This window comes from Amblyomma maculatum, chromosome 4 (genome assembly GCF_055883805.1).
Source record: "Amblyomma maculatum isolate TAMU_Amacu chromosome 4, ASM5588380v1, whole genome shotgun sequence".
NCBI lineage: Eukaryota > Metazoa > Arthropoda > Arachnida > Ixodida > Ixodidae > Amblyomma > Amblyomma maculatum.
In genome coordinates, this window is record NC_139347.1 from 18,519,327 (window position 1) to 18,539,522 (window position 20,196).

The 20,196-nt window shown below is 45.5% G+C and overlaps 1 protein-coding gene across 1 annotated transcript in view; it reads left to right on the forward strand.

Annotated features, from left to right (window-relative positions):
* oys (lysophospholipid acyltransferase 6) overlaps positions 1-20,196 on the forward strand; it is a 60,647-nt gene that overhangs the window by 3,691 nt on the left and 36,760 nt on the right. Inside the window, exons 2-5 of the mRNA XM_084600830.1 lie at positions 6,501-6,646; positions 14,970-15,047; positions 16,720-16,812; positions 18,978-19,091. Coding sequence (XP_084456956.1) covers positions 6,501-6,646; positions 14,970-15,047; positions 16,720-16,812; positions 18,978-19,091 — 431 coding nt within the window. The remainder of the gene's footprint in view (positions 1-6,500; positions 6,647-14,969; positions 15,048-16,719; positions 16,813-18,977; positions 19,092-20,196) is intronic.

Here is a 20,196-nt window from a genome sequence, read left to right on the forward strand (position 1 = left end):
CTGCTGCTGACTAAGCGAACTTTTTCATACACATTTCAAACGAATTTTAAAGCGATGATTTTAGCGTTCTCGTTCATTGGAAAACCCGGCGTTGTCCGGCGACGTACAGTGCGTGTCGCGAAAATTGTGCTTCATGTCGGCACTGCTACGCCACCTCTTGGGGGAAAATCAAACACCGCACAGCGCTCACGTGACATGTGACGTTACTAGTGGAATGATCCAGTGATGATATACAATGCGAATACGTAGTCGCCCCGTGCCTCAGAGAATTTAACTCTGCAAAGACATTTATTTCGCAAATGATAAATGTCAACAATTTTAGGTTATAGGCGAGATTCAAACCCACGACCCGTTCGTTGGTTGCGCGTTAGACACGCTGCTAGACCCAACGTTGGCTAGACCGTTTTATCATGGGCACTGCCAGTTTGTGTATGTGGCGCCATCTAGCGGCCAAGTTGAGAACAACCGCCATGCTGGTATGTGCGATCCCATCCAGAGAGTTCCTTACACTACCTAGAGGGAAAGCTGAGGGCGCTGCACTTCAGCCACCATGGGCGCGCTAAGAATCATGGGCCGGTGTGCTACTTGTTGCGGGACAGTCGGTTTTTCTCGGGTACGTGGAGTGGCGTTACTGCGATGTTTCTTTTTCGTCATCATCATCATCTGAAGGGCCGTACATAGACCGCTTTCGCGGTCTATGTACGCACATAGTAGTACGCACAAAGCCATAGTAGCGAAGGCGCAAAAGCAGACGTCGCCAATAAATGGTTTCTGTTTCCCGAAATGCCACTAAAAACTTCCTTAAGTGATTGCACAACGATAAATATTTTCATAACATTTTTTTATTTCAAAGTTTGCCTATTAAGTGCGAAATATTGGTATTTGTGCTGCTCAAAACTAAGCCAATAGGAGAAAGAGCCATCGCTTATATTGGATAAATCTCACACTGGCATTCTGTTTCTCTCTCTTTTTTGTAATATAGTCACAATATTCAATCTTAGGACATTATTTACGGTAGAACAACGTTTATCTTTGCATTAGTTTTGGCCAAAAGTTGTAGTTCTGCACTCGGTAGCTCTCCGGCCCATGATGCTTTGAGCGCTCATGGTGGCTGAACTGGCCGTCTGAAAACTCCATGTAAACTCCCATAGACGGCAGCACAGCTTTCCCTCTAGGTAAGAGTAAGAAACTCTATGATCCCATCCGCGTACAGGCGACAAGTAGCGCACATCGGCATTTCGGAGCTTTCGCATGTAATTTTTTGCTCTCTGGAAGTACCTTGCTGAACGAAGAAAAGGCTCTTCAGCAGCTGCTAAGCCATTTGATCAGCAATGAACAAAATTTATGCCCCTGATCGGGTCGGCTGAAGGCTACAAGCCTGAATACAATTAGTGTGTAACTTTTATGTAGAACAGAGAGGCAGTAGCGCACCACTGGCTGCGAGGGCGGTGAAGCAAGCGAGGCCAAATTTCGATTTACTTTTTTTTCCTTAAATGATTTCTAAAGACGGGCTACCGTAAAAATTTGAGCAATGCAAGCAAGCAAATGTAGCTCGGCCTGGTGTGGCAGGCGAACCTCGTTTTGAGCAGTTGATTTCTGCTCTAAAATAAAGTGCTTGTATTACTACTACTATTACTACTACTAGCCGTTTCATGTCATGTTTAGGAGTAATGCTAACAAATGCTAATACATTTGTTGGGTGAGTCGATCATTCATACACTGTTTACTGCTTGGGCGGCTACTGCGGCAGTTCTCAAACCTTCACTGGGGTTCTATTATTAAGGATTCGTTATCCATTTTGGATCCATTTACTCTGCCCTAGGCTAATTTTATTGGATGACGAAGTCGTACCTTTCATGCGTCCACTACCAGGCAGTCGGATTTCAGCAATGCTTACATAACTCAGCCACCAGTTTGCCGGTATGTGTGCGAGGAGTGGCGATGAATGCGGTCGACGGCAGGAGCTGCTATCCTGCAATTTCTTCGATTGGCCGCTAGCTGCGTCTGTCTGATGCTGCTGTCATGCTGACATCCAGATGAAACGGAAAATGGGCAACTGATAGAATTATGGCCCGTAATGACCTCAGCGAAAATTACTTTTGATCAACAATTATATAGCTCATTTGTCGTCGCAAGATTTGCTTAGTTCAAGAAATCGCTGCTGTACCCATGATCATATTCCCATTTATTATCGGCAGCAAAAGCTTACGAGATGCGTGTTTAAAAAAAAATGTATATATTGTGGCGCTGTTTCACTAAATAAGTTGACAAACAATTTATTAGGTATCGTTGTCTTCAAGTGGGACATGTTCTTTCAAACTTTCATAAACCTCAGGTGACTGCATCGAAATAGTTTTTCTTTCCCAGGCGGCATCTCGTAAATATCTGCCGCAAAGAATATCATCCGCTTGTTACCCAAAGTCTTCCGTTGTTGCACTGGTATTAAGTTTTTTCCGGTCCCTTCTCCATAGACACAGTGTTCGGGACTCGCACGAAAGGCTGCCAAGGCGAAACACTTTCGGTTGGACCTTGAAATTCAGAGGCTGCTCGTCTTCGCCGAAATGAGAGTTGCTACTGGAACAGCGTAGAGCGGCACACGCGCATTCCACCGCTGTTAATCTTTTGTCTTCTGTTTATCATCTCCTTTTGGTTGTTATTTTCTTAATTTGAACAACGTCAGACTAAAGGAAATGATTTTGCTATCTGCGGCACCCCTTAGCAGCTAAACTACGGCCGGCAGAAATGAAATGATTAGGGAAATGAAGGATAGAAAGGGGCGAAAAGAAGAAAGAACAGGGATGGGTTATTTAAAAAGCGTAGAAAATATAAAAAAAGGCTGTAAAGGTAGTGCATTGCTCACATCAGCTAACCAGCTTAGACACTTTTCGGCTACACTTTCTGTGCAAAAGACTGCGCAACGCATGCACTTTCTCTTTAGAATGTCCTGGTGCCCCCGCTGCTATCACCGCGTCCCCACATACCAGAGAGAAGGAGAGGCGCTGCGCGCTTGCGGTTCGAGGCTATTTTTCTCCTCGCCGGGAAAACGGTCTTAGGAACAAGCGGTGGTTTTTCACGTGAAGTGGTATCTCACGAATGTATCCCAAATGAGCATGTGTGCAATTATAGAGGAACACAGACCGCTATTGCATCACGCCCTTAACGCGAAGCTTAAATTTCTCCATATTTTTAAAAAAATCACATCTTCGATACTATATCATCACATCTGACAGCATGGCCCGTCTTAAAAAAAAGGAAGGGGGGGGGGGGGGGGGGGGGGAGGGGAGTATATTTAGGGTCTAGAGTGTGGTAGTGCAGAAAACGCAAATGGACTGGAACTTTCGCTCTGCTAACAATATCATACTCAACCTCCTAACCGTTCGAATTGTGGCTCCCCACCCAGATCAATTATTCCAAAATCCGGCTTGATGTCTGGTGCGAAATTGAAAATTTAGACGGCCGCAGATGCATGACTTGTATCGGCTAGTTGTAGCTGCTAACGCTCTTAGTTAGGAGATTTTGGCAACTGCTAAACAGTTGCAGGGCGCGGACATTATATAGACAGGTGGCACACGCGTCTTATATAGTACGTCACTCATTAATCGCTGGAAATCGACCGAAGGTTTCGCCTTAGGTATGAATCTTCGTTTCTTAACTGACCCGATCGTAGAACTCCGAGAAACGGGTATAACTTGCGCACCGTGCCTCCACTTCATTAGAACTCTATTATAAATGAAAAAGAAGATTAAAAAATAAATAACAGAACTTTTGTGCGTTTCTGTTTTTCTTCTAATGTGCCGAATTTCTTCGAAACGGTCGTGAACGAAAAAAAAAAAAAATGAAATGCTTTACTTCTCCAGGAAGTTGCTGTAATAAATCCTGGGCTGCTGATCCTTTGCGTTTCCCGAACCTGAGATACGGTATCATCGCTGTAGTTCTGATGTAGGAAAAACCGCAGGCGGAGCACGGTACCAGATAAAGAAAGAGGTGAATTGTATTTATACTTATTTGCATTGCTACCCAAGCAGAGACGAGAGAGTGTCGTAGAGCGACGGATGGGCAGTCTTTCTTCATTGGTGTCTTGTCCACTCTCTTCAAAAACTTCGTTGTCACGCGGTAGTCGCGGAGTTTATTTACCTTACAGCCGGGCCCTTGCCCTCGCAGTCGGTCACCACTAGCTGGCAGCGGAGCGCGCCAGTTCCGGCAATTCCCGTTTTGAAACAGTCCACCAGCGACATGAGTCGCCCGCGCAAGCGACCGCCGTGCCGCACACAGGGTTCTTGCTCGCTAAAGCCGCCCCTTTTCTTTTGAAGTACAATCGGAAAAAAACAAGTGGTTAGGCGAGTGCCTTCGGAACAAAGTCGCAAGCACGTGGGCCTCACCGAGGGCCCATGTGCTGATAAATTAAGACAGCTTCCATCGATTCCGACCTCTTATCTGTACAGTGTCAGCTGCACGCGCTGGTCGGCTGCGGCAAAGTTACAATAGCTTCAACTACTGTCGATCGCTGTACAGCCAACGCCGCTAGCCATACGCTCACGTGAAAAGCCAATGAGGATCACCAGGCATATATTGCTTGCAAACTGTGCGCATATGTTACTAGGAATGATTCTTCTTCTTCTTATTATTATTTATTTGTTTATTTGCTAATGCTTTCGCTCTTTTGCCAACGAGACGCCAAGCGAACTCCTTTCAAAACTGTTCGGAGGGGGAGCGTTCATGAGAACTTTCATTCTAAAGCAAGTAGCTGCGTGTATAATGCTGGTTCAAGCTCGTGCGTTTGACACGTTCTATAATCCAGGGGATGTAAAGGAGACCCCTTAAGTTACTAGATCGGCTATGCATGGTGACGGGCTGTACGCAATGCCATGGGACGTTTTAGTTTACGCATAAGGCTGAACTAATTGAACATAGAGGCATAACGGCAGGTTACCCCAAGGTGTTTATAAACAAATGCAGTTTTTTTTTTTTTTATAACCTCTTTGGTTTATCCACGAGAAGCTTTCTCCTCTGCACCTATAATATGAGTGCGGTGAAGCTGACCAAAATGGGCGCAGGGGCTTTTTTATTATTTTTTTAGAGGGGGGGGGGGGGGGACACTCGGTGACATTAGCGGTGCAATTCGTGATATGATGGGGCCAACTGTTATTTCGATCAGAGTGACTCTGGCACTGCCTTCCCAGCGCAAGTTTTCCTTGATAACGGAGCTAGCGAGCACGACCGGCGCAGTTGAATAACCTCATGTGACACGAGACGCGAACCACCCTGTGCAGAGTATCGGACCCCGCATCAGCGAAACGAATGATTCGCTGTAAGCATCACGACTGCAGCTTCGAGCGCAGTCGTGAAAGCGCACCGAATGTGAACGTAATGCCACCCTTTTGTCGCCGTTATCGGATGGGCGCTTAGGAAAGAGAGTAGGAGGAGGTCGGCACGCTCGGAAGATGGCAAAGGGTCAGAAAAGTAGCGAGTTACCGAGCGTCCTTATTTCCTTCAGCGTCTTCGCTTTGTGCTCTCACTCTTGTTCGCTGAATAGTGGGTGAACACAGAAAAGCGTTCTACACAGCTTGGGAAGATACTGTCAGACTATTCTTTGGTCTTTCATGCGTTACAGCGACTTCTCTCGTGTTTTGTCACGTCAGTGATAAATGTAGATTTAGTATTGGCGATCAGGTGAGTGTTGGCCTCGTGTATTTTCCTACCGTGCTGCTAGCTGGCACGAAAACAGCAGCGAGGAAACCCTTTACCGAGTAGTCAAGTCTGAAGCCCCATGCAGCAGTCTGCGCGGAGCTGTTTCATGTACAGTGACCAATCTATGCTCATGTGTTCATAATTCAAAGGACACCGAGGGCAACTACATGCGATCCTATTCTTATTAATAATAATCTTAATAATGATCGATTCTGTGACTTAGAAAGCTTCTGATACGAGCCAGATGGTTCAGATTTCTCCAGGAAGCAGTATACAGCTCATGCTACAGACTGGCGCAGAAAGGAAGATGGACACGCAGGCCTGTCTATTCTGTGACTCTTCTTGGCTTAGTGAATGTTTGTTGTTTTACAACAAAATTCGCGTTTGTCGATGAGAAAATTGGATTTAAGCAAACATTGTTTTTCCCCATTCTATTCTAACTTGTGGCACCAATAATGAAACGCATTTTGTCATCACCGTTTCGAGCTCATCGACGGTATAGCTTATACACTCAAGGATCCGGACCAAGAGTACGTGTCGACATCACGGCAGCTTATTTGCGAAAACGGTCTTTCGATTTTGACCCTTTCTCGGTTTTGACAGCTCCGATTTCGATTAGAGTGGTCTTAATAGAACGCGTATGTATCGACACAGGTGCACTTAGGTTTGTCCTTAGCGTCACCAACCTCCGGCAGCACTGTCTTGATGATGCCGTGATTTTTGGTGACCACTGGATTTCTGAACGTGAACACACTTCGACACGAATGCGCATTCGTATTGCCCTGATGTGCTGTTCTATCCGGCTTTCGCAGTTCAACTTCCTGTTCTGCCAAATTGCGTTCCTGCTGTTCTCGTTTCCCTACCGGCTGCTGCTGCACCCGTCGCGGGTGTCGCCCACGGTGAGGCATGCAGTGGCACTTTCCGTTGGATTGGTCTTCGGCTTCTTCTGCTTCGGATAGTAAGTGAAGACTCATTATTTTAATACTGCTACTAATGAAACGTATGTGTGTGTTCTGGATGTGTAGTGATGTCGCAAAGTGTAACCATGCCCCCAGGCTCGCCGGCGCCAATCGTTTTAGAAATTATTCTGAAGATTGTTTTGCCCCCCTTCTTTCGTTTAATTTCGCTTGGACTGGCTGCGGCGTGTAACATCGCCAATAAATCAAGCTGTTGAAACACTGCTCGTTGGTCAATTAAAATTTGTTCTTGCACTGGAAAATAACGCCATGGGAGAGGTGTTCCGCCTTTTCATCTCGACACGCCGATGAACGGAACCATTGACAATGTCGCAAACATCCGGTCTCCACAGAACAAACGCGATAGATACTGCGCCTTTCCTCTCCTGTGAACCAAATATTATTATATTGTTATACAGAACTGATGATTCGCAGTCCGCAGTATGATTGAAAAGTCACGCATGTACATGTCCTATTTTGCTGAAAAGAAAATTTGGCTAGCTAATAAGTCGGGAGTCGGACCCTGACCCTTGGCTTGCGAGTCAGACCCCCATGTCATGTTCGCACGCCTTTGGCTTTTGGCAGGGTTTTATACGCATGTCGTATGACCTTTCACGTAATGTGGTAGCTTAGGAATATATGCCGATGATTATGTGTGTGTGTAATTACAGAGGAGCTAATTAAATGAGAATATATTAAGCTAATCGCAACGGGCATTTCTGGGACGGTCTAGTGCACGCAAGCGACCATATGGTTATATGCGATTGCGACGAGTGTTAAGAGAAAAGGTGCAATGGTTGGGTGCTATGATGAGGTGTTTACAATGCGTTGTGTGATTGTCAAAGAAGGAACTATATCCGTTTAAGTGTGGCCGAGAGGAACCGCTGAAACTATCCTGTCGCGCAGTTAAAAGGCGGAGCTTAAATGGCCACTATTTTTTTTTTAAACTGTCATCCTTATTATTATTTTTTTTTTTGCGAAACCTTTATTACCTTAGTTGAAGAGCACCATCACGATGACTCAAAAGTTAGGGAACTCGACTGCTGAACCGAAGGACGCAGGATTAAATCCCGGCCGGGGCGGTTCCTTTTCGGTGGAGGTGCAAAAGTAAGATGCCCTTGTACTGTATACACGACGTCAGAGCACGTGAAAATATCCCAATTGGCCAAAATTATTCGGAGCCATCCACTATGGCGTCTCTCATAACCTGGGTCGCTTTGGGACGTTAAACTACATAAACCAACCGAACCTTAGTTGAAAGAGCCAGTAGAGCATACATCGGCAGAGTCAGTGTCACACCACGCTTGGAAAAAAGAAAAGCGGAGAATGCGTTTGAGGTCCCCCCCCCCCCCCATCCCCCCTCCCGAGAAGGAATAGTTTTGTGCATTTTGCAGTTTTGCGAAAAGTTTATGCTGGCTTTCGTGTTGACGGCGCGTTCGAGGTGCCCGCCAAGGAGTTCATTTCCAGTATTGCGCCAGGATACCAGCGCAGAGTGAAGGAGAATGCTTTCTAACGCGTGCACTGCTCCTGCGGTAGTGCAGCGTCGCCACGGGGTGACCCACGAAAGTTCGTTAATTAGCTTTGAGGTTCTCCTTCGGTTCGTCTCATTCTCCGGCTCGGCGCCCTGTTCTTTCCGGCGGTGCGCGCCGACAATGGGGCTAAAGGCAATTCGTGCTTAATATGCTTTTGCCACCACCGCTGTCTTCGCTGCTTGCATGCGCCAGACCTTACCTGCCGGAAACGCTATCGAACAGGACACCGCAAGTGGAATAGGGTGGAATAGACCACTCGGCTGCTAGTGCCAACCAGTTTTCGCTTAACAATGCGCTAAGCCAGTAAGCTTAGCTCTCTTTTTTTTTTTTTGCCCGAGAGAGAGAGAGAGAGAGAGAGAGAGAGAGAGAGAGAGAGAGAGAGAGAGAGAGAGAGAGAGACGATATCGTTTAGAGCTATCCGGCCTTTGTAGAAGTGAAGGTTCAATGTTGAACGATGAATAGACAACGGAGAATTGTAAGGAATGTTTACTTTTCCTTTTTAAACTTCGAAGTGGCCTAGGCGCATCACAACGCCACGCGGAATTGCAAAACGCGATGAAAATTAAAAAAAATTCTTCCTTGAAATGCATCGGCGTGTGCGTTTGACGCGATAGTTAAGTTTTCGGTCGTTCGTTGTCGCGGCGCTCAACATATCACGCGCGACTATACTGTATATATTTGTAAAAAAAAAAAATAAACTTCGAAAATTAAAATAAATGGACGTACCGCTCCCTCGCGGTTTAAAATGCCTAGAGGGGTGGCTGTGTCGCGCAGCACCCTTACAGCACCAAGGAGTAAAAACACTTCCTTGATCACAGCAGGTGCGATACTTCGCATTGAAACCTACGCAACTATTCCCTGTGGCTACTTGGAGTCTCGCAGATGAAGGCTGGGAGCATCAAATAAAAGTGAACAACTAGCTAACCTGAGCAGCAGCAGATGTTGCAATTCATTGCACGACTGCAGTGGCAGCGCCACACATTTGCAGGCTCAGTACGAGCGGAGGAAATAGGAGGAAGACGACGACGATATAAAGCACGTAGCACAGGAGGCTGTGCGAGAATATTTCCACGCTCGTCTAGACAGGATATCAGTTCTTTCACCTTTGCTGTCTCCTCGTTTCGGGCGTGGCTTGAAACGAGTTTCTGTTCGTAGTACGGTTACTGCGTCTGCCGGCGAATGGGCCTTTCCTGAGTTCTGACCTCGATGGATGCTTTTGGAATCTTGTTACGCTTATAAGCAATGAGGGTTTCGAAATACTCCACAATTTAGCGATGGAATCTTCCTTAAGAAAGAGCAATGCATCTGTATGAGAGGACTTTCAAACACTGTGCGAGAGTATGTTCAGTTAGGAATTCCGATGCATGTAGCCGTTGGTACATGTTCGATAAGGTCCATAAAAGTTACTCCTCCAGGCTGTGGGGCATAAGTCGCGAAACAGCGATAGAAAGTTGACTTCGTCTCTCTCTCTCTCTCTCTCTCAAAATATCGGCCCCTTTCTCTGCTTTCTTTATAACTAATGCGGTACGTATATACACACGTACTGAAAGACTGCCATCGCGCCTTAGCTGCTATTGCTGGAGGCGCCCATAAGACCGCGTTTCCCACCTGCAGTGACAACGAAGACTACTCGAAGCACGTGCAATGGTGGTCACCTAATCGCGGGGAAGAGCTGCATGTATAGCCATAACAGTCACGCAACTGTCTCACTGAAGTTTGTAGCATATCTCGTCTTCGACATTAGGCATGAGCATGAACTTTATAGCGATGGCCACATCGAGCAAGCCGGCCTCGGCTGGGCATGCTTTTCGGAACGAACGCAGCGCGCTGAACAAAGGAGCAAAGGTATATCTGCTGTCGCAAACGGTGTGTATTGCTGGTGAAGCAGTAACACCGGTTAGCGAGTGACAAGGAAGTGTTCCTAAGAATGCTGCGCTTAGAGAATCAAGGTCGTTCGACTATATCAGCTTGTTTCGATTGAATTCTTATTGTCGAGGAAGACGTAGCGAGCTCGGGGGCTGTACTCTTGAGAGACTTCGCCTCGCTGGTCAACTGCGCAGTTGCTTCCAGACCAAGACGGATTAACCAAAGATCGTTTTTCTCCGGCACCGGTACAGACGACCGTTCATTGCTAGCGTAGCTGATGTAACGAAAAATTGAATTGGGTGGCAGCGGCGGTGGTGCGAGAGTTGTGAAGGGAAAATGGAAGCTCATCTTAGAGGGTGGTCTCCTGGGGAGGCGTCCACAGCGTATGGCCGCATTCTCACGTTTTCCACGTGCGATTCATATGTATACTCTGGGTGCGTTCCAATACCCCCTATAGTAGACGTCTACTTAGACAGCTAGCGCCATATTGGAACGCATTCTAATTCTCACGAAGACTTCTTCGCCGAAGTCAACATCGATGCAGACTACTTTGCTGTCTAAAAATGGCGAGCAGTGTGCGGATCGCTCTGAGCTAGTCGTGCTTGTGGTGGTTACAGGGACAGTAGTCGTGCTCTTTGCGAGCGCCGGAGTATGCATATGCAGGATCTTTCAAATGTGGGTTGTGACGTCAATGTGTACGTGTAGCTAGAGGCTAATTGAGCTGCTTTCATGGGCGTGAGATTCTTAGCACTGCAGATTCTTCAATCGCGCAAGAAGAAAGCGCGCGGTTGAGAGTTTTGCTAAAGAGTTGGATGCGGTTGGTCTGTTTACTTGATCGGATTTTAATTTGACGATGACCGTTGCTTGAGTCTTGATGTTATCGACGAACTCGTTGCTCTTTGGGCACCTCGCCTGGAGTCAAGACGCCTGGAGTCAAGACGCCTGGAGTCAAGACGGCATGGCAACTCTTCCGCGCATTTTCAGTGTAATCTCGGAAGAATGAGTTCACCTGACGATGTCTGCTTGTTTGCTCATGGATTTTAGCCTGCCTGTATATTATTAAAACTAGTTGCTGTTTTTGGTTTCTTCGCCTAGTGACTGCAGATGACAGGTGTAACGACGGCACAAAGCTTTTCTTTTGCTGCAGCCGGGTATCACCTTTCCTCCGTAATTGTCTCGTTTATAGCCTTTTGCATTTTTTCATACTTACAGCTGTGTGTATGAGTGCATCCGAGAAGCATGTACACTTCAGCATCAGTAATAAAACAGTAAAAAACGTGACTAACGTTCTCTTTCGTCAAGCCGTGAACAAGCCCATTGCGTGAGCAGCACGGTTATAGCAGGGTCGATAGCAGACCTCTCAATAGTCGATTTACGCTGCGACGATTATAGACGCAATATTATCGCTGCAAAAAATCTGTGAAACGTTAAAAACGTGGTTTTCACCTCTATCATGTCAGTTTTTAAAAAGCAACATCATAATAGTTATTCTAACGTTTTAGTTCATTTTTTTTTATGCCGCGAGATGGCGCGAGGCGAAGGCGTGAACCATGTGTGCAAGAATGGTGGGTTAGTTGACGGTTACCAAAGTGGAATTTTGGGCAATTGAGCTGTAAAACGGCTGTACGGAACACAGTGAGAATACATGTGAGGCGTCCAAGGTGGAAGGAATTAAATGTCGGCGAGAAAACTACAACTTCGCGGGCGTATCACAGACAGGTTGTCCATTTAAATCCGCAAAGAAGGGAGATCATCATTCGTTCAAAGTTCGCCGGCGCATTGCAGAAACCGAACAGCATGAATTTATATTGGTACAAACCACCAGGGGTGACAAAGGCTGTTTTCTTTCACGGTCCTTCTCGTCGACAGCGATCTGCCGGAGATCGAAGTGAGAGAAAAGGAGAGAAATAACGTTTATCGTCGCCAGTCAAATCGGCACTTCGGAGGAAGTCTTCTTCTGCAGTTTATTTATATGTCGGCGGGAATCTCGAAGGCCGCGGCATCAAACAGAGCTTGACCGATGATTTCACTTTGCACTTTACTGTCGGGGCTGCGTAGTGAGGGCTACCAGGATTATATCGTGTTTGTGCCGTCATACATTTCTTCGCAAGTCCGCACCATGTGCACAATATATGCTGTCTTATTATAAAAACATAATCGATCGAAGAAAAGCATTTAGCTCCAATTAAGGAGGCAATCTACGCCATCAATACTGTGGAGAAGGTACGCGTTTATTTTCGCGATGCGTGTGAAGTGGTGGTAATCGATGCAGAAGCGCCAGCTGCGGCTGGGGATGCCCACGAACTCGACTAAGGTCCTACGATATCCTGAGCGAGCGTCTTGTCAGCTTTTATATGACTTGGCGTTCGGCACTGCACAATCGATGAGGACGGCGGTACACAGATAAGAGCTGCATCGCCGCTGTTCATGTGATGCTGCACAATAGCTGTACGACCCAAGGACTGCTTATTGAAATCAAAAATGTCTGAAAGAAGCGAGAAGACGGCAAAGGGGCATGAAAGAAGATCAAAGCGATCATTTGTGGCACAGCTTTCAGGGCTTGAAACGTAAATAAAATATAGCAGTTAGGAGCGGGACGGCACGCAGGTGGTCACCGCAGAGGGATTGCATTCTTTTACAGAGCACAGTGTGGCGAGCGAGATTGGCTTGAGGGCGCATGTTACCAGAGGACAGTGGTGTAGTTAGTGTTCCCTCCCTGGCCTCACGCAGGACGCAGACGTCATGACGATGAGGAACTGCCTATATCTGTTCGCTGATATGACGATTGAGATTATGCTGTGAATACCAGTAAATACATAGACATTCATCTTACATTATGAGCAGTTAAAGTAGAATTTATTATATAATATTTCACTAGCGTTTATATTTATATTTTGATTAGCGTTCCGATGCAGCGTATAACATTATGTATTAATTTCCAACGTTAGTATAATGTTGAAATGTAACATGTATGCAACTTATGTAAAACTGATTTCAGTGTCCAGTTATAGCCTCTGAAAAGTAACCGAACAATTACAGAGAAGTAATCAGTTGAAGTAATGAGTAATTACTTCCTAATAATTATTAGCAAAATTCATGTGCACGACGACAAAGTATCCACAAGGAGTTGATAGACAGGAGTCATTAACGTTGTCGCATCATACCCTTAAAAGCGGAGCTGGAGTGTCCCCCCCCCCCCCCCCCCCTCTCCAATTATATCCTTGTTTACCCGGTTGTGCTACGGCGACGTTTTCATGTTTGGAATCGAAGCCTTTGAAATTAGACAGCAATAGGGTTTGGTCAAGTTTTTGAATGCTCCAGTGAATGCGTCTCTATCCTGACGGCAAAGGCCTCACCTTAACGTTGAGGTGCGCTGACAAAATACGATGCGACAGCACAAGACACAAGCGCAAACTTAAAACTCCTTTTTCATCTTCGTCAACATCAGTGACGATGATATAGAAACAAAAAAAAACGATACCGAAAGCGAAGAACATCTTAACAAGCATATGGCAGGTATCACAACATCACCCTCCCTTCCAATACCAACAGTGTAGAGGTTAGCAAAAACCTAATACAGGTAAATCTACACCGTGGCTTTCCGCACACTCTGAAAGCTAAAACTGTATTAAAGAGAAGTGAACCAGCTGTTATGCTCTCTTTAGCAGCTATTTACTCCACATAGATTGCTTGAGGGGTGAAATGCGTTCATCAGCAGAAAGTAGAACTGTCTGTGCACTCTTTTGACGAGCAGAGGGAGTTGAACGATGCTTATAATTTATGCGCTTGTATTTGCACCATCGCTGTATGATCACCCGTGAGCCGCATATCTCGCAAATAACTTTCATTGCGGATTCTGACGAATAAAAAGAAAGGGGGAAGGTGATCTTTTGGTTCCTAGCTAGCCGTGCGAAAACAAAAACAACAACAAAAAACGACAATGCACGTTAACAACGACGCTCACTGTGTTTACCAGTCAACGGATCTATGTATACTTGCGTACTTCAGAATAGGAGTACTGCCTCCCAACTGTCGCAGTGTCTGCGAGACCAATGCATAGGCTTGCCGCTGCTCGAAAAGATTCGGGGGTATACCATTCACGTTTTTATGGGCCTGTTTTATAATGACGACCCTCCGAGGAGATGAAACTCGTCGAAGACAAGGAAAACACTGATTCCGCTGAATAAATCTTCAGGGTTCGCCGCGAAACACCGCTCTGTGTTCGTTCTTCACGTTTCAGTGCTATGACCAACAAATCCTCGGCGTTAACGTAAGTAGCAGTGCGTGTTTAGTGCAGTAAATTACTTAACAGGGCTCCAGTCATTTCTATCCGCGTGCGTGCGCCGCATAATAGTCTTTTAGTGATTTTTTCTGCGGTGCGGTGTTCTACTCGTTCGAAAGGCGTTGCCAGTACCCATTTACTTCTTAGAGCGTTCGAAGCTGGCGTAGCTTTGATATTTACTAAACATGTGCATTCGTTGCACGCGGCTGCTTCTTTTGTGTCACATGGGCAGTGCGCTGAATTAAAAAAAAAAATAAAGCAAGAAGAACGAGAGAGCGAAGTAAAACTACTTCCCTTTGTTGCTAATTAAACGTGATCTCCGTTCGAGGCGCGCGCCTGGCATGGCTGTATTTGAAGCCGAACTTCTCTATAAAAGTTCGTGGAGAACGCAACGACAATGTTTTGCACGTCATCTCTGCTGTTGTTTCATTTCAACAGCTTTTGTTGTCACCGCATGCTTTGCGACTCTCTTTTGCCTTTTGTTATTTTCAGCATGGCTGTATTTGAAGCCGAACTTATCCATAAAAGTTCGTGGAGAACGCACCGACATATGTTTTGCACATCATCTCTGCTGTTGATTCATTTCAATAGCTTTTGTTGTGAGCGCATGCTTTGTGACTCTCTTTTGCTTTTTGTTATTTTCAGCCAGATCCTCCATCTTGTTGTCCAAGCCACCCTTGTTTACATTGTCATACTCTTTGCAAGCCCAGAAAATATGCACAAGTAAGTGAAAAATTTGTTCGCTCCCGTGTGCGTGGAAAGAAATTAGATGGACACTTAAGCTCCGCCGTTAAGGCGCGATATAGCTTTTCACACATATGGGCGATGTGTCAGTTTTTATATATTTTTTATTTTTTATACACAAATACATATTATCAGCATGTACTTGCTTTTCATTATGAGCATTTAACACCTTTTACCCTCTTTTCTTTGTCTTATTTTCTTAATTAAATTGATCAGTTACACTCTAAATTTTCTTAATTAGCGGTATCAAACATCGGTTTTACATTCTGAGGATTTGATACCCCTGAACTCCCTTTTCCAATTTGTCATGTTTTAATTTTTTTTTTCAGTTCATTGATCAATTAATGCTCTAATCTAATTTTTTTTTAAGTTAGCATCAGCAAGCGATGGCTTTTTGTTCTTAACACTTTCACACCTTTGAAGCCCCCTGTTTCCAATTTTGATGAACTCATTATAAAATAGCTTTGCACTATACTGCTAGCAAATGCGGCCAATAGCGCAGACACAATTTGCCACGTGTCTCTGCTCTCTCTGTGTCCATCTTTGCGCCATCAAGAAGATGCATTCTTTGTAGCCTTAGCTACATTATGCTGCCTTGCGCTTGGCGTAATATGGCTTTAGGTACATCTGCCCCTCTACACTTCAAATACTGCAACCAATATTCAGGTCTCTCAACATAAAAATTGCCACAAGGGATTTACGTTTGCGGTTAGTTTCGAAGCGAAAGTCTGTATTTTTTTATGCGCGCCGTGTCCAGAAAGAGTGATCAGAAAACGTCCATCGCACTAACACTTGAAAATTTATTGTCTCCGCCGAGAATCGAACCACTATCACTGCGATTCCGAGCCGAGTGCACAAACCACTACTCCACGCCGGGCTCGCGAGAAACTGACATAATTCTCCTTGTCTAGTGCAAGGATCATAGTATCGATGGCAATGACGATGCAGTTAGTGGTAGCATAATGATGATAGTAGCGATTATAATGACGCTACAGTTAGTGATGATGATGATAGTAGCGATGACAATGACTGCGCATTTAGTTGATGACAACGAAGATAGTAACGATAGCGATGATGGTGATAGCAGCGATGACACTGACGATGCAGTTAATGACAGTGCTGATAGTAGCGATGACAATGAGGGTGCATTTAGTTGGTAATGAGAATAGTAGTAGCGATAGTGGGGATGATGATGCTGATGGTACCGATGACAGTGACGATGCAGTTAATGAAAACAGGGCTTAAAGTGGCTTTCGCCATTTCCGCTCTTAAGCAGGGTTAAGCGCGGTCTTGCAACCTTTTTTTTTTTTTTTGCGTCCCCAATAAAATGAAGCAACCTGCGAGGCGGTGCGGTTTAATTTTAATATTCTGGCGGCCTCGGCCGGTGTTTCGAAGCCTCAGGACTCGGGCGCCTTGACGTTTCGCGTATCATTCATTCGTTACATCGAAACATGGTAACGCGAGAAGGAAATGTATACTTGGCGGCCGTATGCCACAGCCACTGCACCAGCGTGTTCTGTTTGTACTTGCGAATTATGCGTGCTGCAACTTTTTCGGCTCTCTCTGTCGTAGGACTAGGCGTGGCTGTGCGCATCTGTCCTTTATCCCTCTTTTCTTTTCCTTCCTATTTCCCCATCCCATTCTCCCGCAGGATAGCGCTGGTGGTTGGCATGGGATACCTATCGGCCATCCACATCATGCGGCAGATCTACGACTACGGCGGGTACCACTTGGACGTGACCGGGTAACGCTGGCCCTCATCTGGTCCCCGCATGCTCTCTTTCATTCCGCGCAGCGTTCGAGCGTAGCGTCGCGACGCTCGTATGCGGCGCATTCGGCGCTTTTTTTTGTGTGTGTGTGTGCTTTCACTATCTAGGTAGCGTTGGTCTGATAGGACTTTAAGATAATGTCATTACCTTTCTATTCGGGTCGCAGAAACCATGCGAGGGTGAATAAATACTATCGAGCGAGCCTTTGTTTATCGCGACGCGGGTCGTGGAACAAAACTGTAAGTGTATAATAACGTGCTACACTCTATTGCACAATAATTTCAGTGTATGAGGCGCCTAGATATGAAGACGCACGCGAAAGCATGCGAGAGTGCCCCCTGGCGAGGAAAGACAGCCTTATTTCAGTTGGACCACAAGGAGTTACAGATGTGCATACGGGCCGGCCATGTATGCCCTACCGGGGCCTGTGTCGTACAGAAGTCCGATGTTGTTGCTTTCTTTGATTTCTAGTTCGGAGTTTTACGCCCCATTTTGACTGGCTGTCGCTGCGTGCGTGGTGGGGGCATGTTTCTTGGCAAAGTTAGGCGGTCGGATGGGATTAAGATGTTTGGGGGGGATTATGTGAATGTAGCTGGTACAATGCCGGCTCATTTGGAGATATATTGAAGGCGCCTTTGCTCTGCGATGGGTTCAGTTAAGCTGGATGCACGGTAATTATCATGCACCTAGTGTTACCATAACCAACATATGCCATGATTATATGCGCGCGAGCTATAATATATATATATATATATATATATATATATATATATATATATATATATATATATATATATATATATATATATATATATATATATATATATATATATATATATATATATATATATATATATATATATATATATATATATAAACAGATCAATTAGGGGAAATGACGGTGCTCGTTATAATACATGAAGGAAAGAAGCCAACAGTCGGCGAGGCCAAGGAAAGCGTTGGGGATGGTACTTTATGTCTTTTTTTTTTTAATGTTTACTTGGATAATCACAGAGATTAGTAATGTAATCTGTTTAGGGGAAAGATAAATTAACACAAAGTAGAAGAAAAAACAACGTGCCGATGGTGGGAACCGAACCCATATATATATATATATATATATATATATATATATATATATATATATATATATATATATATATATATATATATTACGGACGTGGCAGAAAAGGAGGAAAAGAAAACGACTAACTTTTTATATACCTCCAGGTGTTGAAATAGCCCGAAGGAATAATTGAGAAATGTTTGACGTAGAAACATTTGTATCTCTAGAGTTCAAAGCGGATGTTTTCAATTTGCGGCCACATTTTCACCCTGTAGTAACTTTGCCGCGGAACAATCTGTCAAGGTTAGTACACCGAAGACAGAAGCATTTCTGATCAGCCGGACGATGCGTTTCAGAGAAGCGAATCGTGGAGGAGGAGAAACGTAGCCCAAATGTACATACATCGCAAGGCTCGTGTTAATAAAACAACTTAGAAATGGGGCTTATGCAGAGGGCGCCGCGATAACTTTGTGACTTCGCTCTGATTTCTGGACACGGCCAGCCTGTCAAGCTCGTATTTTGAGCTTCAAAGAACTTTAATTTAGTGAGTATGCAAATGAGTAGCGCATGAGGCGCAAACTTTGTAACCCGGATGCGATTCGGTTGAGGCGAGCTGTCTTAAATAATATAATTAAGGATGTAAAACATACGGTGGCGGCGATAGCATTATAAGCGCAGGGAGAAAAAGCGACGGTGAGAAGTAGGAACCTGCAGTAGGCCTGCTCCCAATACTCAACGATGGCAACTCACACGGGGACTTCATGCTGGTGTACGGTGACTTAGAAGATCCCCCACCGTTGCGAATTGGGCGCCGATGATAAGAAGACATTGAATTAAAGGCTGACTGACCGAGTCACGCTCATTTCGCGTCAGAGCATGGGGTTCAAACCCTGTAGAGCTTGCGGTCAGAGCCTCCCATAGTTGTGTATTTTAGGTTGCATTGGATGCTTGATCTTTTTTCGCTTCCGCCTGAACAGTCAGGTTCGTCCTTGGGGATGTGAAAGTAAATTCCGAAAACTGTGGTTTTCGTTCATCGCGTGAGAGAGGCGTTTCTTTTCGTCTTCTTTTGCGCAGTCCACTGATGGTGGCCACTCAGAAGGTGACCAGCATTGCGTTCAACCTGCACGACGGACTATCCGAGAAAAGAGACATCATCCTGCACCCCGAGCAGAGAAGGCAGATGATCAGGTGAGCATTGCGCTTGGAGCTGTCAACGTGTTCCCCTGCTTCTTTCCGTCAGGCCGCCTGCCAACTTGTGCACTGAGTTTCTTTCTAGGTGTGGTGGGTGGAATGAAGTAGCTGCTATCAAATCACTCGAAATAAAATTCCTCGCAGGTACTTCAGTTTCAATCCTATACAGCCGTTATGATTACAGCCGAAATGTAGAGATGTGCTGACCAGAGCATTAGGCTTCTCTCTCATGACTATCATCTTTTTTAAATCTTCCCTATCATCGACCTGCTACACAGGTCCGTATTAAGATCGTCAAAAAAGTGCAAGTTTTACAGTTGAGCTTGAGTGATACGATCAGCGCACGGGATCATCGGATCGCGAAGGGTACGTAATTTAACTGCGACGGATACATTCGTTCCCTGTCATAGTGCCGCTTCGTTCTACGATTCTGTGAGCGTTTAACAAGTCTTGACTGAGAGGGAAAACGTGGGAAGATGAATCAAAAAGGTTACACGGTGACCAAGGTCAAGCGGCACGCTTCGCGCATTGCACAGACGTACAAAGTCGTCCTGGTGCTAGGCGGCTGAAGGCTACCGCCTCAGCGCATTTTCGCTCGCGTTGCTGCATGCTGTCTCGTTTGTCAAAAAAAAAAAAAAAAAAAAAAAAACTCCGCCTGTAAGGGCATGACGCGCGAGCGTTAATGGCTTCCGCCTGCAGCTCCCCTAGCGGATCCTCATTCGCATGCATTCTACTTTGCTGCGCGCTTATTCACTAATCCCTTAATTTGTGCCCTTGTTATCTCGCGCATACACTCATCAGCATACAGTCGAAAGCTACCGCATTGTGTTAAAGACCAACCGACTTAGATGCAAAGCCCCGCTTTAACCAAGTCGTGCAAGCTCGTCCTGGTTTACATGAGGGGTAGCGTGCCTGACTGAGTGTCGAAGGGTTCCGTGTTCGTCTATCCCCATTCACCCTTCTTCCCACAAGAGCTACCAGAGTTGACGGCCCCTGCAAGTTCTACCGAGTCACGTGGTCTCGTGACGTCGCACTAGTCGCCGCCCAGTTAGTGCCCAGTCATGCCAGCTACCACCCGCCAGAGGTACATTTGTGATTTTTC